Raw genomic sequence first — 27,869 nt, 5'->3', positions numbered from 1 at the left:
CACAACAACAAAACAGTACCTTCAGACCTCAGTTGTATCAGTGTTTAACTTCTAACCAGAGCTGTATTTCCAACTGAAAGCTTTTTTCTCTATTTCTTAGACATCTAAACAACTTGTTAAAACACCAAAGACTTGCTTTGACCCATTCCTCTCTCATATCGCAGACATTACTTTAGATATTCCATATTTGTGCTACCACCTGCCAAGTGTTACCACCTTGCATTATGTAGGATGTTTATGCATCCCTGTGAGGCTCCCTGTAAACATACTGCTCTTCCATCTTCCACTCTTCTGTTCTTTATCAATGTGCAAGAACAGGTGGAAGCCTCATGATGTAGTTTTTTTTTTTCCTCATGGGAACACTCATAAGGTATAAAGCAAACTCTTAAGATGCTGTTTTTTTTTGTTAAAGTGAAACAAAAACTGCAAAATCTGTATAATCTATATTTATATAATGTAATTGTAACTCAAAGGAATTTGTTTTTTTTCCTCTCAAATTTCTACTGTAGAAGAACACATTTTTTTCAGTACTTCTTAGAGAAAATAATAATTGTTTGGAGTTGTACTCCCTATATCTGCCCTATGGCAATCTGGAGTCGTGCATTCTTGAAATTACTATTGCCAAGTCAAAAACATCCACAGATGCAAATTTTAGCAACAACTATGCAGCTGACATGTGGCTGTTTTTTGTCAGCATATTCTCCTTTTCACTCTGTTGACTGCTGCATTCCCTGGTGGAGGTCGGCGTGTTTGTCTTAAAACTAAAACCAGTTCCCACTGGAGCTGTCTTGACTTCTATTTCCTGGATTTACAGCAGAGCCTCACTGGGTATTTCCATGCTGGGTTCTTAAAAGTACATCATTTTTAGGTTTCTCGGCTCTGTGGATAAGATCAGGAAAAGAAAACACAGCATAGAAAACTATTTATATGTCCAGGCTTCATTCCATACCCTATTGCCCATTAGTCTATTGATACACTTTTCCTTTATCCATCTATTCTTGTGCGTCCTTCCTTCCTTCCTTCCCCTCCCTCCCTCGGGAAGCATATATTGTACTGTATGGTGAATTCAGTTAACTGACCGTTGGGACAGATGATCACTACTTTTTGCACCCCGTTGGTCATATAACTCTGCCTCCAATGCGCAGCACATGCTACATCTTTGTTACTAGTCGCCGCTGTCGGGTAGCGACAGCCTATGGCGACAGCGTGCTGTTGTGACAGGAAATCCCATAATGCTTTGCGAGAAAAGATCTTCGAGCAAACCATTCCGGGATACAGCTACCTCTTCTGAGGCCTTTCTTTTCATTGGATACACTTCGTAAACTATTTTTATCTTACGACCCTCTGTCATTTTCAAAGAACCGCGGTGAGAAAGGTGAGCTTCAATGACTGGCTGAAACCGTAGCTCACCACACGTAAACGCCTGATAGTGCACATGCACAGAAAAAGATAGCTAATGGGACGAGCACGAAGGGCAGCCTTATTTAGACATATCACCACAATGATTGACAATTAGTTGCACCAATTATTTTAATGATCCATTCAGAAATAAAAGATTGTCCTCTATACATTTAATGTATTGTTGCAAAAACAGAAGCAGAAACAGCAGAGCAAAAGTCTTAAGATATACAGTACTTAGACTTCAATATGAGTGTGACACATTGATTTAAAGTCTCGCTTTGTTGCTTTCATCATATTTCCTAAGCCTTCTTGTTCTTCTACTCTCCTGTTGAACCTTTTTTCACCCAGGGGGAATAAGCGTTCTCTGACAGCCCTTGCAGAAATCTAGATGGTATGGTGATTATAGCTGTTTGAGAGAGAAAACAAAACAAAAGGTCAGTTTTCCTTTTCCACAGCAGGTAGATTCAGGTCCACTAATGCCCCAGGTCTTGTTGTTGGAAAGTTTATTATGCAAGCCACACTTTGTGTGACCTGGGCCCTGTAGAATTAGCACTGACGTGGGTAATATGGCAGTGAATAAAGGTTTAACACTGATCCCTATAGCCATCTGTGGCAGTGAAGAGATAATTATCCTGCAACTGATGTATCTGTCTCTTTCTGTCCCTTGTTCGGTCTCAGTCCATCTTACATAAGCCTGCATAAACACTTGGTGGTCTGTAGCCATTAGCCATCATAATGGGTTGTGTCTGTGTTAAAGTTTAGGCCAGTAATTGTAGAATTGAACAGTAATTGGAATGGTAATGGTCCTGTTGTTTGCAGCCTATACTGTATCTGCAACTTGGAGTTGTTGCTTTTCAGTGGGCTTGCTTTGAATTTGTTTTCTCATCTTATGTTTTTTAGACTTAGGAGATGTAAACATTTTGTGTTTTTTTTTCCCCTTTTTTGCATGGTTACGGCTGATTTTTGCTACTGGCCCTTTGTCAGAGTGTTTGGGCCGATCAGTAGAAACCAGCTTATAGATGGTGACATTAAAAACACTTGGAGAAGCTTTAGCACGCTGACCAATTGACGACTAGATCGCCAGACTCAAAAGTTTTCTGTTTAACATTGTCTCCACTCCCCGTGTTCTGTGGGGTAGCAGGGATAGTCGGAACCCCTGCTCCAAAACGACCTCTTCTCTCCTAACTGCAGCTCGAATCACATGGTTTATGGGCTCCAAAGCAAAAGCAATATGATGAAGACTCTTCAGTGTCCTTTCAGCTTTATCTTCCATCACACCAAATTTTTTAAGTGTTTTTTGGTTGTGATGTATTCCCAGTATATCCAGTGTATTCAGTTGATAATGGAAACATCAACCAACCCTGTGATGTCACCATTTGGAGTACTGCAACATGGCGGTGACCTTGCCAAAAAATGATAAAATAATCCTTAATTTTTTCTTTTTGTGTTTACATTTTTTACATTTCTAATATAATTATCGATAACAGTAAGACTCAATTTAGTGAATGAAGTTAGTTTGGTTAACCATTTCATTTCCCTTTTAAAATTTGTGGATGATCGAGATCATGTGTTGGTCACATTACGGCATACGTGGGAGATGTGGAGTCAAAAAATCATCTCCTTGCCATGTATTTGTGCACAATGAATAAAATTGCACAGATTGGACTCACCTGGTTCTGGGCAGGACATATAAATGGCTTGGAGATGACTTGTTGACTCCACATCTCCTACCTCTGCAATATGAGGCAAAATGTGCTGCTTGGCTATACGATGCATTACTAATTTATAGTGGTTTCACTGCTGGCATTAACGGACTGGAGTAGTAAATTATAACTTTTAGGTTTTTTTCATTGCTGTTGGGGGTCAATAATGAATATCTAGGATCTCATTATGAACGTATTTGGTGATTAGTCTAAGCTGTATTTGTAAAGTCAAAGGCTCACTTAAAAAAAAACATTTCAGTTTAGATAAAACAAAAGCCTTCAGGTTTAGTTGTCTAACAAACAATTTGCTCAGTTGATTTTCATAGTTGTTTATGTCCTCATATGTACCTCTGGTTTACTTTGCTGTCTGAGTACAGTGTGAATGGATCAGATAAATCATTAACTAGATGCAGGGATCAGGCAATATCCAGTATAATAGAAAAAAAGGAAATATACAACAATTTAAATGTGTGTTATTAACCAGCTGGTGGTTAAGATTCTTTAAGTTGTTGCTTTTTATCCCTGGGGCTCCCAAATTAATTACTGCTACTGTTTCTAATCACACACAAGAATGCATTTCCAGAGGACAAATTCAATACATTAAAGCAGAATATACAGGGGCCTCTTGTTTCTCTCAGTGCGCACTACAGGAGTCAATAAGAGATCTAGATTCTTCAGTCTTTAAAAGGGCCCTTTCTATCAGCTTTAAGCTTCAATCAAAGTTAATTTCTATGCACCATCTACCTGCGTAACAGAACAGACTGGGTAGTTCTGTAAAAGCGTACATTTTTTACCATAGTATGTAGAGTTTCATCAAAAATACGTATTAGGGTGTAATGAGGACACCCTGGTAGGCAGAGCGTTGGTGGCTATGCACAATGACTTGACTCTGTTAAAGTGGAGACAGTAGATACGTTTTAAAGCTCAACATTTCTCCGAACCGATCTAAATCTTGGTTGACCGGAAATTCAAGATCTCTCTTTACATGCATAATAAATAAAATTATCCCACTATGACATGTGTGTGTATATGTACTAGAGATGTCCCGATCCAGGTTTTTGCACTTCCGATCCGATACCGATATTGTTTTTGGACTTCCGATCCGATACCGATACTGGCCGATACCAGCCTATCCGAGCATGTATTTAAGTTTAAGTTAAAGTATTTAGCCTTAGTTGTAAGACTCATGTTGAAAAGGGTTTTAGTACTCTTGATAACATCTAGCCAGCTAAATTAGGTGAGACTGAATAAAACACAATGCTTGGTAACAACAAACTTACCTGTTTATTAAGAGATAAACACAAACTGGACAAAATTATGAATAGCAATCTGAAATTGCACAGTGAACAGTAAAACCGTAAACAGTTAAAGGTGCAAGTATTACTGTAAGTTTTAATAAAAATGCAAAACAGGGGAACACTGGCGCAAAATAGTGGAATGGATCGTTTCAATCGGCGAAACTGGAAAATACGGACCGGATTTTTTTTTTAAAACTGGATCGGCAGTCTGGATCGGCATTTTACATGCTTTGCCGATACGCATTTTTTTGCCAATATCGGCGTACTAAGCTTTTGATCAGATTAAATCTTTTGAGCATGTGCAGAACTGTCTAGTTTTCCGGATACGCCTTAGCACTCCCCGAGCAAGACTCTTAAACCCTGATTGCTCCCCAGGTGCCGCACGGTGGCAGGCCACTGCTCCCCAAGGGGATGGGTTAAGATGCAGAAATGCATTTCTCCATTGTGAGATCAATGATGTTCAATGATGATGATAGCAGTAGAAGAAGAAGCTGCCTGTTTTCTAAACGAGCTTGTATGCATTCTCAACTTTAGCTGCTCTATGTGCCTGCTGCTCACGTTTCTTTTTTCACTGTGGACCATTGTTGCATCACACATTTATTTTGGTGGCCGTTTTAGATAAGGGCTCAGCAGTACCTTCAGCTAACACTCCTTTACTACAGGGGTAGAGGCAGAATTGCAGGTTCACATTACATTTAGAGCCATCTCCTTAACCAAGGAGGACCAGGAGCCAGTGAATGAAGGTTAGTAGAGAAAAACATTACTCTGATTTTGCACACGTGTAGAGGAGATGATTTTGCTCCACCAATCAGAATGGGATCAGAAAAACAACTCTCTCAATCAGAATTAAATTACTTTCCGATGGGACTGAATCGGATTAGAAATTTCTGTCTGAAATGTTTACATGAAACATTTTTGTTCTAAACAAGCCTTTAATTGTATTTTTTGCGCCCATGTAAATGTTGAAGAGCTAAGTTTAACTCTACTAAAATAAGATGACAAACTCGCTGTGAAAATCATTTGTGTGTCAAATGTCCAAACGGTTTTCTTATGAAATTTGCAACGCCGAATAATATTTTCAGAAATTTACTGTTTCTACTCTTGCCTCATACATATTTTTGAAATATAATTGTGATTTTAGTATTTTTCAGGTTTTAATCAGTTACTACGAATTGTGAAATATTTTCTTACTTTATCCCCATCACCGTCACCTTAAAGTAACATCCATCCATCAGTCTATCTATGCATTCATGTATTTATTTATGCATCCATTCATCTATGGATATGTCCATCCATCCATTATTCCATGCTGCTGTTTACCTGTATGGAAAGCGCAAAATTAGAGTATTTGTTTAGTCTTCTTTTCTGCCTCTTCAGTAGTCTGCTGCATTGCTACACCAGTAAAAATAACCTGTGGCCATTGCATCGCTATGGAAACATTACCTTCATTATTGGTGACAGAACATATTACACCTGTAGCAAACATATTTAGCTTACTTAAAGAACATAGCTTGTAAGTGATGGCACCGAAGATCCAATTAGTGTTACTGTAATAATGACTGATTCATTAAAAAGTTACTTTTAAAGTTTTTTTTCTTTTCTTTTTTCAGATGTAAAGCTATAATTGTACATGATGAGCTCAATGATTACGAAACCAAAACCATCTAAGTGCAGTCAACTGCTCCCTGGACAGCAAAACATCAGTGTCCAGCATGTATTTTCTTTCAAGTGTGAAGCCTGAAACCCAGAATAATGATCGATAATCTTCCTCCCTCAGATGCTTTCTCACATCCATCTGCCTCTTGGGGGTTCATCATATTTGCTGAAGTTCTTATTTAGTGAGGATTAACATTCAGTCAACAGGATCAATGTCCTCTCAAAGAAACTTGAAGGCTTTGGAAAGTGAGCGACGCTGTTTGCTGCTGCCTTTGTGTGATTTTTCTGAGCTCTTGCCAAATGCTGCTCTGTGCTTTTAGTAACTGCATCAATACGAAGAAGAGGTGTGTGTGTGTTGGTGTTCCCTCCATACACCACTGAACAGCACAATCCAATATGTGCCAGAGCTGTACCACCAGCCATCGATGGGTATGTCACCACAGCAGGCTGTCATTCAGGTCCAGCTCCGTGGTCAAATTGGCCTCTTTAAGTCCCATTTTTCATCATTAGTGTAAGACATAAAACTGATCTCTAAGTAAAGTTTAAAGTCAATATATTGTCTATCTCCATGGATTTTGCTAGGCAGTTGCCATGGGGACAAAAATGTAAGGGTTAAGAGGTTCAAAGTTGTGCAGACCAAAGAGTCTCATTGCAGTTTAAATCTTTGTTAGAGTGAAAGATCACAGATGGATAAGCCACTTAGTCAGGACTGCATCTTTCTTCTAGCATCCTGCCCACAGGACAAGATGCTAAAAACAGAGGCTTTTAAAACCACTCTCATCATGTGATTGCCAATATTTTTGTTATGGCTATCAAAAATCAGTCCTCAGTAGAAGATTTAATCAGGGTTGACCAAAGTGACAATAAAACAATATTAAAAGGGCTTAATTACGTTTTATAAGATTTTAAGTTTTAATTTATATTGTTATATTAAGGGATATTGCACACTTACTTAAAAGGGTTGATGTTTCCTAAATGACCAATACAGAAAATCCAGGTCGAGCTGTTAAGAGAATCAAAGATCTCTACTATTAGATAAGCGACAGAGATGTTCTGAACTATACTGTAGGATATGTTAACTGCTTTGTTAAGGTGGTTAAGTAATTAATCCTGCAGCTGTGAGAAATGTAGGTTTGTGTAGATATGAAATAACTATTTAATGTTTAGTGTTTCATAATAGTGACATAAACCACCTCCACTGATCGGTTTAAAATACAGCATGGTGTTTATTAAGGATGTAGCAAATCTTTTGGCACAAGATCTTGCGATGATAAAATGGCATAATATTTTTAAAGTATTTTAAACTGGATCCTCAGCTATAATACTATGTAAGGGTAAGTGTTTTAGGGCAAACAGTTTTCTTACTTAGGTAAGCTAAAAGGACCTGAACAGGGTTTAGACAGGAAAGGTAAAGGTTATTTGGGAAAACCAATGGATTTTGAGTTATTTATTTTTTTTCATTGTCAGTTAATGATGTTTTAGATTAAAATATGTTTCATCTGATTAACTAATAAGATCTGCTTAAAAGTAATTTCTTTCTATTAAATTTATTTATATAGCGGCAATTCACAACACACGTCATCTCAAGGCACTTTACAGTTCACCAGATCACACAGTCAAATTGATTCAAAGTTATCTATCTAAGGAAAACCAGTTAACACTAAGCATGCTTGTAGCGACAGTGGACAGGAAAAACTCCCTTTTAATAGGAAGGGCATTCTAGGAGACAGAAGCAGACATAGAGAAAGAAGTAGAAATACAAAAGGCAACTGTAAGCCAGTTCCACAGGAGGCCCCGTCCAGGAAACACACAGCCAAAAAGAGGAGTTCCGAGCCAGCTCCCATGTCAGAGGATGAAAAGAGCACATCCAGCCCGTAACAGTCGGAGAAACAGGACTACACTGAAAAACAGGCCAATCTCGATCATCTATAAACAGTTGATGCCAGCAGCAAAGCTGATATTTCTCTCTTGGAAGGTGTCACAGAAAAACAAGAACAGACCAGATGAAGCTACTATGAGAAAAAAACAGAGAGCATAACATTAGAGATTGAACTAACAAATTCTGCAGAGAGGGAGAATAGAGATAGAATGAAGCAGAATGATGAACAATGTTGTCATTTTACCACCAGCCGCTGCTGTTCTTTCTCAAGCGGAGCCTCGCTGGTATTTTCAAGTTAAGTAATGTCAGAGCAGAGCCATGCTAGACCAGAAACAACAATCGATCCAGCGTTCAGAGTATGTTGGACTTGGGACTGATTTAACATTGTTTAATGGTGCCAAGGGTGCAGAATGAACTTAATGTGGTTCTGTTTGTAAATATAAACACTCAATAAACTTAATAAAAGTTATCACCTAAATAGCCCCCATGCTGCACAGTGGAGCAGAGTAACATTCCCGCTGTACGCTGTAGGCGAGGATTCGATGAAAGAAAAGTGGAGTGCATTATGCAAAACATTTGTAAGATTATAGAAAAAGACATGCTGGCAATAAGTATGATAGATAGCAATACTTAATTAGAAAGGAATAATAGATACACAGCTCTGAATCTCAGGGCTTTCTTATTTGCTTTAACTTTTTTTGAGTCAGCAGTGCAACAGCATATATTTTCTTTTTTGTTCTCATGTGACAAAAGTATTGATGTTTCTTTAGATTCTGTAACTTTTTGCAATGGCTTTCTTGCCCGAATACAAGAATCTAGCAACCTGGAGAGTGGAACTTTAATATGTTGTGCACTAAAAGAATTTCACATTCCTCATATTTAGACCAAAACTTTGTGAAGATTCTTGTTTTGCAGCATTGGAAAAGTAAAGTACAAATAAAATAAGTTGTGCCAGTTGCTAGGAGGTGAAACGTTTGGACACACTGTGAGCACGGTGGCTGTTTAGATCCAGCAAACATGCTTATTTGGAAGATTGTTGTCTTGCTGTTGCCTAGCTGTAAATTTCTCAATTGAATTCTGAATTTTTTTGAGCTTATCAGATAAAGAGGAAAGAGACAATTTTTTCCATGAAATGTTTATTTTTGGCCTATTCCCTCTTCACATATTCCCAAACTTCTTTTTAAGTTATATTTTGTCATAACAAGAACAATCACAGCAACAAACCTCTATTCTCTGTTAGAGATTCAAATTTAAACATCTTTGTTGCGCTTTCTGACTGTTGTTTCAACATTTATAGGAAATTATGGATACAAACACTTTTTTTCCTGAAATGTGTGCTATGTTTTCTCCATTTTTACAGTTTAACAAAAGTTAGAAATAAGCTGACACAATGACTATTTATAACTGTATGGGATCAGAACCTTATTTAGTGACTTAAATTGTTCACTATGGCTTGCTTAGTGTGTATTTGTGAAACAGCTTGTTTCCTCTGGAGGATTTTCAGGTGTGAGAACAAACCCTGCTGAAAATCTTTGATGGATCTGTGAATGAGCTTCTTCAAACAAACTTCAGACCTGAGTCTCGGCACAGATTCTGGTATTTATGTGTGAAAAACAGCTTTTTGGTTAAGAGCACTGAAACAGTTCACTTTGGGATTTAAATACTAAAGGGAGGAGGGTTTAGGGCTTTAGGAAGTGCTGTAATGACAGCCAGCACTCTGTATTTAAAGGTGTAAGATGGGTCCACGGTGCTTTCTTCAAATCTTCTTTTGATTTTCATCTGACATGCAACAAAGAGTTATTGATATGTTTCCTGGGAAAAGAGCACACTGGGATCGAAGCCTTTTAGAGGGGTGACAGAGGGTCCTGACAATGGCGTATAATGACATTGCATTTAAAAAGAGCAAAGTATTTCCTTTTGGGTTTTGCTACCATAGCCTCTGATTTCCATCTGACATGCAACAAAGCACTATTGATCCTTTGGGAAACAGAACAGGAACAAAATCTCTTCCTCATCCCATGGAAACTGCTGTTTAGGGTCCCTCTGGAGAGAGCAGCCATGCGCTGTCCATGCATATCTACAATCAGGCACAGTTGAAGCCTGATGAAACACAGCATGAGAAACTCGGGCAGAAACTAGGGGCTGAAGTCACTGAATAAATGACAGGTAATTTTCAGCTGAGTGTGGAGCGTAGAGGGAAGTGAGGCGATCAATCACTTTGGTGATTACCCATGCAGATTCTGGTCCTTCCTGGCTTCATCAAGGCTGGTGACGTTGACTGATTTAGGATTAATTGACAAATGAGTGAGGAGGAAGCATGCCATCTCATATGCAGAGATTGCAAAAGATTGGACTTCTTTCTTCTTCTTCTTTTTTTTTTTATAGGAAAAGAAGTCATAAAATGCTCCTTTTGTCCAGACTACAGAATTATGGCTGCTAAGTAGGCGGTAGCTACTTTTCATGAGAGGTATTTGAAAACGATAGGGCAGGTTTTTATATGGATTTCTCTTCTAAATGTGTCTGTGATGGACGCAGGCGGAGAAAAGTGGATTTATTGATCCTGGGAGTTTCATTTTTCAAACGTATTCATTTGCAGGGGCAGCTTCGATTTTTGAAAAATATACAGTGTGCTTAGAGATAATTTTATGGTATTTTTGACACAGTGGAGGGATGTGAAGAATTCAGACCTTTGCTGGAAAAAATAATGGTTTTGCACCACTTCAGTCAGACTACAGTGCTGCATATCATAAATATGTTTTTACTTTATTATAAACTGTTCAAGGAGAATCAAATAAAAAAAAAAAAATCAGATAAAATGAACATCTGGAAAATACTTTATTAGGTCATTAAGATACAAAAACAGGCTAAACAGTTATAGATTTAAAGTAATAAACTGACATTTGTTCTCTTCAGTAATACTGATCACAGTGAACAGTCATTAGTTGATATTTGTAACAATGCTATTTTTTCAAGTTTTTAATAATATAAATATCCACAGATTCATTTTTTTAAAGATACATTTGCTGATTTATGCCCAGCTTCTGTTTAAAATATCTTGTATACCAAAGTTACCGTAATGATATGTTAGTATATTGTAAGATTCCCACTGCCTTTGAAAGAAAAGAGCGCCACAGATCGCACCTGTACATTGGGCAACAGGTTTACACACTCATTCTCTTTTTAAGGCCAGCAACATCCCAAATGCAGTTAAACTCATCTTAATAAAACTTTAGCTTCATCCACAAATGTATATCTGTGATAAACCTGTGGTGGAAAAACCCCAAGCTTTTTTCTGGCCATTAATAAATCAGAACTGGAGAGGCTGATATCCTGTGCTGCTCTGAGCCCTCGGAAATGATACGGTGAAGGTATGGTGAAGATTGACGACAGTTCGAAGCATATAATCTGTCTTTAAGTTCAGAGCAGAAATCTTGTTGTTTGAGCGAATGCTTCAAATTAAATGAATGTATATAATCTATCACAATCACTGTATTGACTCACTAAGCTGGTTTGTGCTTTTGCAGGTCAGCTGATATGCAGCTTTGGTGAGAGGTGCCTTAATTTGTCCTAAAGATATCTTATCAGAATGGACTATTTTTCTCATTTGAAGCACAGGGTTCTATTTTGCAGCTTGGTAAATTTCGATAAATGCTTTAATTTTTGATCTCTCCAAACAACCGGGTAGCATTAAGATGGGGCTGAATGGTTTTTGACACCACAAGAGCTGCAATTACAGTGAGCTATGCACATCTGCCATTTTGCTTACTATGCTTTGTGGCAACACAAACATGGGTTCCTTTCTGGGGTCCTTGGGGTTTGCGGCTCTCAGAAATGAAAATTAAAGTAATAGATTATTAATATCCAGGAAACAAATCCCCCGAAAATAAAAATAAAATAAGGTATACTTTAAATAAGCTTCAGTTACATTTTTGTTTTCTATGTATCAACTTTGTATTGTGGCTATTTCTCTCAGTATATAGTTATGCTGTTATAGAAAAAGACGAATTCATGTTAAGACTTTTCAAAACATCTCTACCGGGGGCTCCCTATAAATCTGGAGGCCAGTGTAAAAGCTTTTAGGTTATTCATCCAAAATGCTCATTGTCCATGGTGTCGCTTCCAGGGTAGTCAGTCAGCCGGTCGGAGGGTTGTAATGTCGCTGCCGGCTCTCGGTACCCTCTGTAACCCAGCAGCATGCAGTGCTTACACCAGACACATGAACACCCCTGCTGCTGGTTAAAGGTCTGCTCGGAGTAAGGAACTGACAGCGTAAACACACAAACGCATACAAGCACGCTCCACTGCGTTTCTTTTTGTTGTGACCTGCTTTGACTTCCTCACCAAATCTGCTCTGCAGGGGATGGAGCTGGTGGCAAAGAGCCACCTGTGCTGTCTAACGTGAAAGTAGAAATGGAAAAACAAAACAGTTTTGTTAAGTTTAATATTTAAGCGGCGTTTTATTTTATTCTGTTGACTTTCTTATATTTTATATTTGGAGAGACAGACTTTCCGGGATTTTATCCAATTGTGGAAACTCAGCAGAACAAAGAAAAAAGAAAAACAGTATCCCACTGAAATCAGTAACATCTTTTGTTTTCAGCTTCTGCACATGTGACAAATTATTTTTCCCACCACAGTGTTTTTTTTCCCCATCACAATGTTTTTATCACTGCTGCTTACCTTTATCAAGGCTGCACTTTAAAAAATGAAATAGTCTAGAGAGCTGTACTTAACAAAATTTCTTTTTGTTTACACTTGTGTGTACAAAATGACAAAATAAAATCTAAGTGTAATGATCTTCTGGCACTTTCACATACATGTGGATATCCTTAAGAAATGTATACCAAAACATCGGATGTTAAACCATACATCATGTACAGGCAAACATGGAAAAAAAATAATTGCTCCGACTGGTAGTAAATATATACTTTTATGCCTCTTTGGCAGCTAATCTGACTGCTTCAAGCCCCCCTAAGGATCCAAAATGTATCAAGAACAACGGAAAAATCATAATTTTATAAAACTACCATAATAATAGAATGTATAATTAATCATTTGAATTTATTCCGTTCATAACTGAATGCCATCTATGGAAATAATTTAAATAAACAGACAGAGCTGCTCAACATTTCTATCCAATCCCATTTTAAAATTTGTTGATATAAACTATACTTTTATGAAACCAACCTAAATTTTGTTAAAAAATGCAAAACATACAGTTCTATCTGAACTAAACTGTCATGATAAATCAGATTAGTTCAGAACAGCTTTTGGTTTTCTCCGCAGTAAAAATAAACAATATGCTGCCAATTTTAATTACTTTTCCTGAAATTAAATAATGATTGTTTACTACCAGTCTTTGTTTCCACAGGTTAATACAGTAACCCCCCCCCCCCTTTTCTTTTGTTAAACCTGGCAAATAAAACAAGTCTGAGTACTGTAATTATAAAATGATAAAGATATGATAAAGATATCATCAGACAAAGTCTGATGTAAATCTAAATAAAACACCAGCAGACTGCAAAAATTAGATACGTGCAGTAATAAAAACTTGCAGGTGTGTTAAAAATTATTTGTAACCTTACAATAAGAAAGAGACTAGGAAAAAATATATATTTTTTTAACATTTGTAGTGTCAAATGATAGGAAAGGCTTTATCAAGTGATGTAACAAAAAAAAAAGTCAACCTATTTCTTATTCATCAAAGAGTTACATAAACTTAAGCTCATCAGAGGGCCAGCTCTGTGATTGGATGCCCTCTGGACTCAGTGCAGTAGGGGGGGAAACAAAAGGACCCTAACTAAAGTAACATCTCTGTTGGATAATGTCTCCCACCCCATGCATGAAACTGTTGCTGAACTGGAGAGCTCCTTCAGTGACAGACTGCTGCACCTTTAATGCACCAGGGAGTGTTATCACAGATCCTTCCTCCCAGTAGCTATAAGACTTTCTAACCATCACTGTTCCCAAGAACCTCAATAAGTTGTATGACGTCATACACGCACCGCTTTGTTTCTAAAAGATATAAATATAAAAAAATATGACCGCAGATGTCTGGGGGACAGTGATTCGCCTACATGTTATGAATGCTGGCGTACCATAAAGAATAAATTATTAACAGTTCAGTTTGTGCCTTCAAGTCGTTGCCCATAGGAAGACGTTACTTGAATATAACCTAACGGAATATCTTTAGAACAGCTCCAAATGACACAAAACTTATATGGGTGAGTAGAACATGATGTAATAACCTAAAATCAAGGGCCAAATGTAAAAAAAGGAAATTCCCCTTTAAGGAATACCTAACCAAAACCATGTAAATGGTATAAACACGGTTTCAATCTGAAAGGCTTTAAGTCACAACATCCAAACATAGCAGATGACGGAGATCTCTAAGAATAACTTTTGGCCTGTGTTCAAAAACTCACAAGGTTTTTACCACTAGAAAAACAAAGTAGAGCCCTACCCAATCATTAGGTCACAAATAAACCTGACAAAAACAATTTGTTTAAATCAAATTAACAAACACTGTTCTCAGTTACAAGTCCGAACATTTTACACCCAAACAAAGAGGCAAGCTGCTCTGATTGAGTCAAAGCCACACTCACTGATGGTTAAATAAATTGACCTATTCTGTGAATGGATGAACAGGAGAAGAACAGTACTGTCAGTTTACAGATAGATGTCCATTTGGAGAAATCGCAAGAGATCAAGAGACCCAGGCAAGACGTGCAGCTCCACAGCTGGGAACAGCGAATCCCAGTCCTTAAACTGCACTGCATTATACAACCCAAACGGCCTCGGGCCATAACACCGTAATTGATGGTAGCCTGAATTCAGCTCTCTACCTAGAGAACCTGAAGGAGAATAATCAGGCATCACTTCAACATATTCACTACAAACACTCTTGGGTAAACTTCACAGAACAATGGTCTGAATCCTACCAACAAGTCCATCTATAAAAGGCCACGTCTCCAGGCACATAATTTGCCACCTTCTAAAATAAACTGTATAAAATGTCAAAAAGAAAAAAAGGGCATGAGGATATGCCACATAAGAACTTGGGAAGCAATATCTCTGATCTTTCTGAGGATTACCTGAAACAGCCGACAAAGCGACTCCCTGAGCAAACCTGCTGGACAGGCATAACGACGGACTGTTAATAGAATGTGTTGCAGTGAATTCAGTAATCATTATTAATCTGCGTGCCGGCGGATTCTTTCTCAGCTCAGCCCTGTGTTCATAAAGCTCGCTTAATTAGACTGATTGATTAGACGGGGCGATTCAAGACTCTCATCCCAGCCCTTCATCCCGACAGCTCTTTAATAAGATCGGATTGCTCTCATGCTCACATGTTCACCCACAAACACTAGCCCCACCCACACACACACTGCTTGTTTGGCCTGTCATCACACCTCTCCATCTTTCTATTCTTTCTTGACTGCCTGTCTGTTACACATATTTTCAGTCAGATTTTTTTGGCATAAAAGAAGCAGCCAAGCTTCCAATACTGAAGACTTGAACTGACGTTACATCAACCCGATAAGCCTGCTAATCTGTCATTCCTCCTCTACTTTCTCTCCATTCTCCTCTGTTGTTCTGCCACTCTTCTGTTTCTAACTGTGGTCCATCTTGTGTTCCCATCTCATCATGTCTCATAAATATGTCTGCTTCCTGTCTTTAGCCAAGGAAAACATCACACTGGACAACTGGATAGCAGGAACCTTGCATCTGTCTAGACTCAACGGTGCAGTTGCGCCTCAGTGTACACGCTGCAAATGTCTGTCGCCCTGAGTAATTGCTTTGATGTCTGCACGGGGAAAAATCATGCACATATTTTTATTTGCGGATGTAAATGCGGATGTGCTTTAGGAGGAGCTCCCTGCACTCTGCAAAGAGCTTCTGCTCGTCAGCACAGTAAAGAGACTCTCCTTAGCTGCTGTAAAACGTTATGGCTTTCCATGTTGTTTTTGTCTCCAGGCATTGGATATTAGAGAGCATGATAAGTATTCATTTAGATTTTTGCCAGATCACCAGTCCTCTGTATCAATACAACCCATCTGAGCTCTTTAAAAAGAGACCCACACTGTAGTGGGTGTGTGTGCATGGCTTTATGAGTGTACATTTAGGTCTGTTTGTGATGAGCCCACTGCAGTATCACCCCCTTGAGAGTATTTATGGAGAAAACGATTACTGTGGAAGGAACAGAACTTTGATGAAAATCATCCCACCTCAATTTGTACCTCGCAGGCCTGCAGTTGGTGTCCCTGTTTATGGGTAACATTGTAAAGCTCTACAACTGCACTCCAGGAACAGAATGCCTTCATAAAAAAAATATATCAACTGGCTTTTGATTGGTGTTTTGTACTGTTTGAACAACTTGAACTGTAGAAAAATGGTAAATAAGATACTGGTCTCAACATCCAGCAATAATTAGATAAAAGATGAAGTAGCCCTTTGACAGTATGCAAGTCCATCATAGATAAAGATGATAAACAACCATACAAAAAAAACTGATTCAGATGACAACTTTGGAGAAAGACATTATTTCAAAAGTCATGGAATCTAAAGTAACTGGTAGATCACCTATATTGCATGGAGAAAGATTCCAGTGTAGGTCAAACCCAATGCCTTGAATAGAATTTAGTATTTATATAATAGATATTCCATAGAATATTTTTGCATTGCAAAAATACCAATAAATGCTTCACTGTGCAACACCATATATACCATATGTGTTAGAAAACATATTTATTGTGCAGGAATAAGGTCTTAGCTCTGTTACACTGGTAGCCAAGTAGTCAACATTTCGTTGTCAAGATTCACCCTCTGTTTTTTGTGCAATGACAATAAAGGAAGTCTAAGTCTATATAATTTAAAATTGGGCTTTACTTTCATAAAACGTTAAAAGAAATGTTTTAGCTACTTTTGAATCTACTTAAACACCTTACATAAGGATGTTCTGACCCTCTTTGATTCCAGCTTATTTCTCCCGTTGCAGGATTCTGCAGTTACGAAAACAAAATAAAAGAAAGCACAATTTGACTTTTTCTTTGACCCAGCACTCTTAAATTGTTGGGTTCAGAGTACTTGCATTATCACCTTATTCCACTGGCTCATGTAAAGTAAGAAATCTCTTAAAGCTGTTTTCATCAGTAGTTCTTATGGATTTTTGGAGATATTTCAACCTTTAAAATTGGAGTTGATCTGTGTTTGTCTTTGTTTTTATGCATTTTGTTTGCTAAACATGAATATTTGTTTGATTATGGTGTGTTTGACCTAAAACTGGTTTATCATTTTTTTAATGACAAGCTGCATTTCGGTCGATTTTAGCTCTGTTGTCCTGCAGAAAAAGGTGCTGGGTTCAAGTGACCTTGAGTGTCAAGAAAGGCGCTGTTAAATAAAATGTATTATTATTATTATTATTATTATTAAATTTCAGCCAAGGTGCTCCTCACCACTACCCACTGGTCCTCTGTGACAAGATTAACCTTGTGTAGAATAAAGGCCTTTTTATGCTGGAGTGATATATAAATATGAATTTCATAACATATTAGAAATACCTTTTACGGATGGAAACCATAAATTCGGACTTAGATGTGTCTGGAGGCTGAAACTACATTTTAACGTGAGATATTTTTAGAAGCAGCACGTGTTAGATATTTAACCTCTTCAAAATTCACATAGAACAGAGATGGGACTAAAAAGTAAAAGTTATTTTGAAGCAAATTTTAATAATTTTGAGGCTCAATTCACAAACAGTACAAACTTTTTTGCCGAGTTAATCCTGCTGTGCATAAATATCAAATTCTTATACATCTAATTTGCTTTATTGTTCTTTTAATATAAACAGTAAACATTAATATAAATAACTAGAAATTGAGTTTCTTTTTCTTTATGCCACAACACACAAAAAATGGGAAGATCAGTATGTGTTTTTGGATATGAAGTCCTTTTAATGAGTTATTTATATAATTTGTTCATTAATATTAAACATTCTGTATTTAATTATTTATCTCCCAGTTGTTTTAAACATTTTGTTAGCAGAAAACACTTTCACGTTCATTTAGATTTTAGATTTCAAAAAGTAACTGCTTAGTTACTCTTCCTAGTAACTAGTTACCTTAATTCAATAGTTTTGGGGGACGTAACTAGTAACTATAACTACCTACTATTTCAGGTGACGTTTCCAACACTGGTAGATAATATCTGAGAAGTAGTTAAAAATATCAAATCTAGCCTTTAATTTCTCTTCCATAGAGTTTTATTTTAATATTCAGACTAAAACCTTCTGATGTATTTGTCATATGCTGCCAGGCTACACATGTGTAGCCATAAATTTCTCTCTCTGTCTTTGTGGTCTTTATTTTTTTTCCCTCCAGCTGTCTATTTTCTATTAAATATCTTAGTCTTTCTCTAAGCTATTTATCTTTGCATTGTTTACCTGATATCATTAATACAATAGAATATGATTCCGTGGTTTGTTAACATAAGAATGATAATGTTTCTATCAGGGGATACTATTTAATGAAGTTGAAGATAACTGTTGAAAGCCAATTAGGTAGAAAATCTTCTGCTTCCACTTATTAGACTGAGCTCTGGAGTATCAGTCACCTAATTTGCATCAGTTTTTTTTCCATGAAATTATCCTTATTATATCAGCTTAATAAATGATCTTTAGTTTAATCATTAAAATAAATCAACTGCCGCTATTGAGCCTCAATTATCCTTTTCTAACTCTGGCTGGCCAGCACAGAAACATCACATCTGCTTTTGTTGATCGATGCTGGTAGGATGTCAGGGATCTACAATTACATGTTATATCAATATTTATGAAATAATTTTAAAATTAAGATGTTCTTCATAAATACAGATATTTTCCAACCTGTACACAAGAGAAGAAAGAAATAAAACAAAAGAATAAATGCCATGAATTAAAATATAAACATATTTCTGTTGGTCAGTAGTGCCTGGGTTGTTTTAAATTGACAAACCATAGAATAAAGTGATAAAGGACTAGAGCAGATTTGCGGTATGTGCCCATCTCCTGCTTTAGCATTTGATAGAGTAAACGAGTCGTATGATAGACAATATTGACAAGCTTAAATGCCCATATTGGATGGGAAGTGGCCCTGAGGTGCTGTCCCAGCGTTTTGAACAAACAGACCAACCAGACAAAAACCACACACTCATGTAAAGCACCGACTCTTTTCGCTGCCACAGCACTCTGAACAATTACCCCCCAGCTCTTTAAAGCACACACACACACACACATACATACACACACACACACACACACACACACACACACCAAGACTATCTTTATGACTGCAGCGTTTCCACCATTCCAGCTTGCTGTTGTTTTTTTTCTGCTTTTCTTACCTCCTTCATCCAGAGACCATTAAACTAGATCCCTTCTAAAAGGCTGTAAGGCCTCTCTTGGCTAGCCACTTCTCCAAAGCCATCCCATCACTCTTTTCATGTTTTTAAATCAAAGTCCATGAAAGGTTGATAGAGGAGAAAGAGGAGGGGGTAACGCAAGCTAAAATTGGGACGGATTTTTGTGTTTGTGGGCTGGAGACAAATCTTAGTTACAGAACCATATGGTCCTTTTCACGTACACACTGAGGCTCACACGTGCACAAACTTCATTTGATATGGAACACGCTCTCCTGGCCTGTTCTGCTCTGCTGGGATTTTACTTTTTTTTTTCTCCCATGTCTCCTTCCTCACCTGCTGGGAGTTACTCTAGATGTTTAACCAACTCTTTTTCACTTATTCCTTTCTATTTCTTTCCTCTACTCTCAGACACTTGGTACCCACAGCTCTGCAACACAAACACTAATGTAAAATAAAGTCTGGGGCTTTTGGTCTGGAGTTTTTCCTTTGCCTCTCTCACACAAGGTTTTAATTTTTGATGGCGTTCAGCCTTCTCGATTTGGTTGGTATTTCAACTGAAAATGTTTTTCGTGATGTTTTTTTTTGGCAGAGGCCATGTTGGGGAAATTCTGGCCACCTTTCTTCACCTGCCAACTGTTTAGTTTAGTGTTAGACCCAAAAAAAGAGAATTCATTTTATGACATATTCCTAGATTCCCACCTGGATCTGTGGATCTGGATACATATTTACTATTGTCTTAAAACAGGGGATTTATCTTGGGGTAATTTTTTTTAACTGCAGGAAGCTGTGTAAGGGAGAGTCGTGCATCCTGACTGTAGGTTTGTCAAGGTATTGATCGTTCAAAAACCTGCATGCTGTTGAAGTCTGAAAGCACCTGAAACCAGAAATGTAGACACAAGCTATGGTTAGCAGGATCATTTATCTTACTAAGCAGAGATAACCTTTATGTTTTATTTATATATATATATATATATATATATATATATATATATATATATATATATATATATATATATATATGTTGGAGAAAATTGGACTTTCTCATCTCAACTACCAATGGTGCAAAATAGTTGTGGACACTGAGGGCTGTCAGAGAAGCCAGCTGGTCAAATATTTAATCAAATGTAGTTTGAAAGTATGACACTTCGCTCTAATTCAGTTTATCTATATAGCACCAGTTAACATGATAGGGTCTCTTAAGGCGATTTGCAATAAGACAATTCAGCAGAATCATACAGCCAGATTTCTGGCCAGTGACATAAATTCTACTTGATTCCAGTTAGCAAATAAATCAATTAAGTTCATATCAACATCGCTTAAGTTGTTTTAGATTTGCATCAATCAATTTTTTTCCCGATCCAATCCGATACGATACCTGGGCTGAACGTAGTGGCCAATATCCGATACCTATCCGATTCAACTATTGAATGAATGAATAATTTTTCTTGCCATGTGAGTGAAGGCTCACATAGTTTTATTTAAACAAATGAACACAGATATAAATGTAATTGTGTTATTTATAAATAAATAAGATATTTAAAGATATCTGATATGAAATCACTGATATCAATTCTGGTATCGAAGTGGTGCATCTCTAGGCTGTTTTCTACATAAGGGAATCCAGTATTGTATGGAGGTATTGATTTTTCAGCAAGCGCTCTCCTTGGATGAACCTATAGTGACAGAGAACAGTTGCTTTTATTGAACCTGCAGCAATCTCTCATACTGAGCATGCTTGTTGCAGCAGTAGACGGAAAAACTCCCGTTTAGCCAGGCTCATTATATACAGCCAGATGGAGTATACAAACAAAGATGATAAAAAGCTTGTTTTTTTGAGTAGCCAGTTACTTATTTTAAGTTTTCGTCATCATTTCATAAACCTCCAGCTTACATCCATGCAGAACAGGACAAACATAAGTCAAGAGAAAAGACGCAGCATGAAGATGTTTCATGGAGTGTGGCATAGACATAAGGTATTACTTAATTTAAGCTAAAAAAAAATAAATGACAAATATGAACAGAATGTTTAAATACAACCGATTTATTTACTTTAAATGCTAATTATACAAACTGTCATTGTTCTATAAATATTCCTGAAAATACATCAGGATTGTTATTTTCTAATTACAGACTTAGAAACATTGCTTAAATAATAGAAAACATGACACGGATATATTTTTTCCACAACCTTTCTGTCTATAGGTTCTTCATTGTATCTATACTGGCTTCATCTTTTGGTTTGGGTTTTCCATTATTACTTCACAGCTTATTCTGCTTGTCTCTTATGACTGCTAAGACTTTGCACTCACATTCCTTTATGAGGCATTTTGCTCTTTGCAAGCACTTTGGCTTGTTGCAGATAAGGTGAGAGACAAAGCTTTGAGCTTCATAGGAGGTGTTTTACCCTGATAAGCCATCCTGTGACTTGGTGAAAGATAAATGGACACCTTGTTCTTTCTTTTTGTGATTTCTCTCTACCTCACCGTCTCCCAGGGTTTTTCATCTTCCTCTACCTCGACTCAGTAACCTTTAAGGTAGGCTGGGAGGGCAGGAGCCAGGCTGCGATACAGGAAGAAAGAAAAATTAAGAATGAGCAAACAGTAGATGGAAGGAAAGGTGTGCTTAAATCTAAAGCTTTGGGGTCAGGAAAACCAAAATGAAACAACTGAAATATAGACAAATAATGATTATGTTAAATTAATAAAGCACGTACTTTATTCATCTGTTGTTCTACCTGCTTATTAATGCTACAAAAAATATTTATTTAGGATTTCTAAAGAATGACATTTTGTCTCATTTATTCTTTACTAAAGCTCGTGAAGAACTGATTCTGAGATGAAATTGTGTCATAACACCCCCATAGATGGATACCTTCACTTTTTAAAAGGTTAGCAGAACTTTGTCCACATCTCTTAAAGGGTATAGTGGAGGATTTTCCTATTTTTTTAAAAGACAGACCCTCTCCATAAAAAAAAAAAAATGCACATGCACAACCCTGTACCTATTAAACTCTTGCAAGAGCATGCAGGAGGCCTTTTCTCCTCGTGCACGTTCTGTTTAACAGTTGCTGTTTGCATCACTCATACAAGCTTACTTTCCAAAAGAAGATTTGCAATTTTTCTTCTATGTCAGACTCACCACCGGTAAGTGAAAATTGGAACGAGCATGTAGGGCGTCTTTACCTAAACATATCACCGGAGTGATTGAAAGTTAGGAGGACCAATAATTTAGATGATCCACCTAGAAAAAGGACATCCTCCACTACATTTTAAGAGAATATTAACAATACAACAAAAACAATTCTGTGTCTGTATAAAGAAACTGGTGTTTTTTTGTGGATCTCTGATCCATTTTTAACTGTTAGTTTACAACTGATGACTGAAAACAAAATATTCATCTACCTGATGTAAACAATTGCCGTCTATATTTTATGCCTCCTTTTAATCTCTTCATTTAAATCCAAAGTTTAGCTTTAGTCAATCACCTCTGGTCTCTGCGTGAAAAAACAAAGACTGAACAAATAGAGCAATAGCTACGGATGATGCAATAAGTAAAAGGATGGTTTAATGTGTTGTTCCAATATTGTCATGCAAGACATTCTCTTTTTGCAGTTGTACGCTGTATAAAGACTTAAATGGTCAATTTTCTTAATTGAATTCATACAAAACCTCATGCAAGTGTCGCTGTTCTTCATTTCCTGCCCTCATGGACAGAAACTTCTGTTCTCATTTAACACATTTGACCTCCTGGCTGCCTCTTGCTCCCTTATAATGTGAGATGATATTGGATGATGAGTGGTTTCAGTACTTGTCTGCTGTGCCTTGCTCTGTCTTTACTAGATCCCTGAACTCTTTAAAGAAACTGTGGGTCACTGTGTCATTTCAGCTTGTAGTAAACACAACAAACCCTAAACTCAGTGGATTATATGTAGGTTTATGTGGAAAAATAAACAGAAAGACTTTCACTATATTTCTAAGCAGACTTAAATCTGCAGATTTTACCAGTTGAATATAGTTCCAGATACATAAAATAATACAATATGTGTTTTTGCAGTTGAACATATAAAAAAAAAATCATGAAGACCACAAAAGCAACAACTTTCAGGTGTTAAGTGTTCAACAGTCATTTAACCACTAGATGTGCCTCCTAAATGTTCTTTGTTGTATGTAGATTTTGACATCAACAGCCATTGGTGTCACACATACAGTAAACCACCTTCACATACAATATATGATTTATATTTATCACAAGTATTTAATAATTTGAACCCAGTTTCCCTTATGTGTTGGGGTAATGTCGGCCTTTTGCTATGGTTTGCTCCTGCAGTTTTAGTTGTTTTTCACCTGATTTTTTTCTGTATCTGCTTAAGTGGTTTCCTAAAAAGCCACTGAAGCAGATCAGAGTTAAAAAGTCCAATTGAAAAAAGCTCCAAAATGATTACAGGGATGCAGATTTAGCTGCAACTGTTAAGAGACAATTAATTATTGCCATCTTATACACATTTGATTCACTTATAGAATATTCTACTGAGAGTGGAGGAAAAAAAAAGACCCCTCTAGTTTTAAGGGGACAGAAACAGAAAAGGGAGGGTACTACTAATATATTGAAAGAAAATAAGGCGTCTTTAATAAATATCTAATAGAGGTTGTCTATCATTTATTGACAGTTTAGCAGTTAGCGTAATTTATTATATTTTGTTAGATCAACTGGTACAAACAGCAATAAGAACCTAACTATAGGAAATAAAGTGCACAGAAAATTCTTAAAAAAAACAAACAATAAAAACTAAATATGGTGAAATGATACTACATTTGTTTTTCTGATTATTTCTCTTCAAATTAATTCAGAGGTACTTGAGACCAAACAGAAACACCCTAAGTACATCTCTTTTAAATGGTTTGCTCTTGGATAAAGATCTGGGGGTCAAGTCCTGAGTTTTTTGCTTTTTGCAATTTTTTACCTTTGCTGATTTCTACCATGGGATGTGTGTACACCGTGCATCTCTGTCTCACTCATCAGGTACCGCTTTAAACTGATTGAAACTAACTTCTTATATTCCAGTCATAGTCTAGAAGAAAGAACTATGATTACATTTCTAAAAGGGATAATTACAACATGCCAATACTCAAAGTTTTTTTTATTATTTTTTATTTATTTAATCTGTAAAAATATCACAGAAAAATTATTGCTTTAAGCTTGGATTAGAATCACATGTAATGGAACTGGTATGTGATATAAAGTCATGATATAAAGATCAGTTATATCGCCAGGGTATATTTAAATCCTCAAATGCAATAAAACATGGATTTGTTCAATAAGGTCTGTCTGTCTCTAATTTTCTAGAAATCTATCTCATATTTTTTTCTACAGGTACCAAGGTCAGGGAAAGCATCGGCTGGATTCAAAGCCAAATGAGAGCATAAAAATAGCACAGATGTTAATGAAGTGGGGGCACACTGGCAGAGATGGAAATTGACCTTAAACGTTCCCCTGAAAATTAACTAGGAATAATTTTGGAGGACGATTATTGTTGTTGCTGGTTATTGTAAATAAAAAAAAGAAATGGCCATCTTATTTGAATCCCAATCATAAATCAAACATATTCAACCTGAATTAAGGGTGAAATGCCTCCCATCTGGTGCTTTGAAGCCTTTTTCAAAGTGTTTCCTACTTTTGAAAGTGTTCTAAATTTTTTTCCCTTTCTTTTTCTTTTCTTTCCTTTGTCAGGTCACCGATCAGTCTGTGCGGGCCGTAGCGGAGCACTGTCCTGAGCTGCAGTTTGTGGGCTTCATGGGATGCCCCGTGACCTCTAAGGGTGTGATCCATCTCACCGCGGTGAGTATCAAACCAGCTGAATTATCACACTAACCTTAAATAATCAGCAGAGGTCCACTTTATCTAAGAACTCCCCTTGTGTCTTTACTTATAAGAGTTTGAAGATAGCGTACTTCCTGCAGTCTCAGTTAAAGATAAACTTCCTTGTTTCGTTGTAATTACTTATTTCAGTAAATGTCACCAGAAGTTCTTGCATGACCAAGTTTTTTTTATTTCCGTCTAATCGGCTTACTTCAGGCCAGCTTCTACTTACACGTTGCTGCAGGTTGTCTCCAGGGGGTATATTTAACTTTTAGGCAATGAATTCAGGCATCCACGCTATGTTTTTTTTTAAATCTCAGACTTAGTTTTCAAGTTATTTTGTGTTAACTTTTAAATCTCATGAAAGCTTAATGAGATGAATCCTAATAATACGCTGTTGCTGCGTCTACACCCCGCTGTTTAGATATTACCATGTTAATGAGCAGTGCTCCATGCTTAAAGCCGTTCCATGCCATATACTGTAAATGCGGACACACACGCACTGGTGTTTTGATTGCTTGAAGTAAATTCAGAGGGAAAACCCTCACCTTGTTTTGGTCTCATTTAATTCCCTTTCCCAACATGGAATCCATCTAGAGTGTTTGTGTGTCTTGCACCAGTGTGTCCTTCTGTAATACAATTCGATTTGTGTTTGATGTACCTGGGTGTACACTTGAGTGTGCACACACCTCAATGGACTTGCATACTCCCATTTCTCCTCAAATGCAATTACAGTTGTGTTAATAGGACTGAGGCACCCGATGCTGTGCTGCATTATTAGATTAAACAGCAGATTAATTTCTGCTCATAGTTTCGGCCCCTATCATCTCTGCAGCCTCTGCTGACCTTGGCCATGGTGTTGTAGACAGACAGTAATGAAGCCAGCCAGTCATAACAGCATTAGCATACGTGGAGGTGGACGCAGGCACGCGTACCTAGACATAACCCCCCCATACACACACACAAGCACACATCTACGCACTCATTATTATTAATAGAAGCATTAGCCAAGGTGAACATTTAGAAGTTCAGAAGAAGAAGCTCATAATTCTGCTAATATTTATGAATACTTTCGACATGCAAAGCCAGAAACTAAATAGATCATATCATCCATTTGGGTTTAACTAGTTTTTCTTCATTTTGTGCACTGACCTTGAGTTCCCCAATTTATTCCATTAAAGTCCAGGATTTTTGAATCATCATTAAAATGGTAGAGTTGAGGAAAATTATCCAAAGGAATTGTTGGAAAAACAAAAACGTTGATATGTTTGTCCGGTGATATGTTTACGTAAAAAAATACGTTTTCTGGGTATTTGATAAATACAAATCTAGAAACCATTCTAGATTATCCAGAGTTATTCTATTAATCTCCAACAGTCCAAAGACTAAACAAACCAAATGTTGCTTGCACCATAAGGTGCTCTAATTTCTTTAAAAAAAAAAAAAAAAAAAAGTTTTTTGTTTTCGTTCCTTGCTTAAAAAAATAAATGAGTTAAATTAAGTTTTAAAAAAAAAACAACGAAAAAATTAACATCAAAGCAGCTGAAATATTGCTTACGTATCCCCAGTCAATTAGAATACATAACAGTAGATCTGAAAAGAAACAATATGTTTCTACTGTTTCTTGTATTTAAAAGCTTAGATAAATATCCTCATATAGAAAATCCTTTTATTGTTCCCACACTGGGGAAATTCTGGTGTTTAAATGTATAATACTATATCATTTTAATTCTAAATGGTAATCAAGTTTCAAATCTGTTTCAGACATTTAAAAAATACTTAGAAGTGAACGGACAGTTCCCTAAAGCATAATGAAAGGTTATGGATTACAAATAAATACGTTTTCTCAAATAGCAATATCTAAATGTGCAGAATCCTGTTTTGCTGTTTTATCACATCTGCATAAAAATATTGCAAGTCATTAAGATAGTACAGATTAGTTTTTAATGTCTTCAGATAGGTGGACTTTTAAAATTAATTATTTAATTTATTAATTCCAAACAAGCACCTTATTTTCCGTATGAACCTCTTGCTGTATTTAAAATTCCATAACGTGAAAGTTATTTAATCTTCTTGAAGAAGACCCAACTCAGCTGAGCTCTGTGTGTTGGGATCACACGGTAACCTGCTTTGTTGGTTGAGGCCTGTAGACGACCTCTTTTCATTCCTTCCAAGCAAAAAAAAAAAAAGAGAATTCTGTACTTAAACATTNCATCCATCCATCCATCCATCCATCCATCCATCCATCCATCCATCCATCCATCCATCCATCCATCCATCCATCCATCCATCCATCCATCCAATCAAAAACCTTGTATATTTGATCCATGATTTTTTTTTCTCATTTGCTAAAGACACCCCAGATGCATTCCTTTTAGATTTAATCTGTTGAGAAAAGCTTCCTATTATATTTAGCTGAAAGCATTTAAAACCTAAGCACAGAGAAGTTCATAGGTTCAGCCTTCGGTCTTAATCACTTTTCACTGTTATTCATTTCTGTTCGCCTCTCTCAGCCCACATCTCAGTCATTCCACCTCCTCCTTTTTCCATCACTCTATAATTTCTGACAGCAATTATCTTGTTTGAGAGTCGATTCCTGCTCTCGTTGATTCCCACCTGGTCCCATCATCTGTCGATTTAAAAATCATATTCTTGCTTTTAGAAATCGTTGCATTTCTG

The 27,869-nt window shown here is 36.9% G+C and overlaps 1 protein-coding gene across 1 annotated transcript in view; it reads left to right on the top strand.

Annotated features, from left to right (window-relative positions):
* fbxl17 (F-box and leucine-rich repeat protein 17) overlaps positions 1 to 27,869 on the top strand; it is a 287,750-nt gene that overhangs the window by 64,977 nt on the left and 194,904 nt on the right. Inside the window, exon 7 of the mRNA XM_015377171.1 lies at positions 25,062 to 25,169. Within this exon, the coding sequence (XP_015232657.1) occupies positions 25,062 to 25,169 (108 nt within the window). The remainder of the gene's footprint in view (positions 1 to 25,061; positions 25,170 to 27,869) is intronic.

Source organism: Cyprinodon variegatus, unplaced genomic scaffold (assembly GCF_000732505.1).
Source record: "Cyprinodon variegatus isolate N-32 unplaced genomic scaffold, C_variegatus-1.0 Scaffold147, whole genome shotgun sequence".
Lineage (NCBI taxonomy): Eukaryota > Metazoa > Chordata > Actinopteri > Cyprinodontiformes > Cyprinodontidae > Cyprinodon > Cyprinodon variegatus.
The sequence above is the reverse complement of the archived record's forward strand: the minus strand, read 5'-3'. Positions and strand labels throughout refer to the sequence as shown.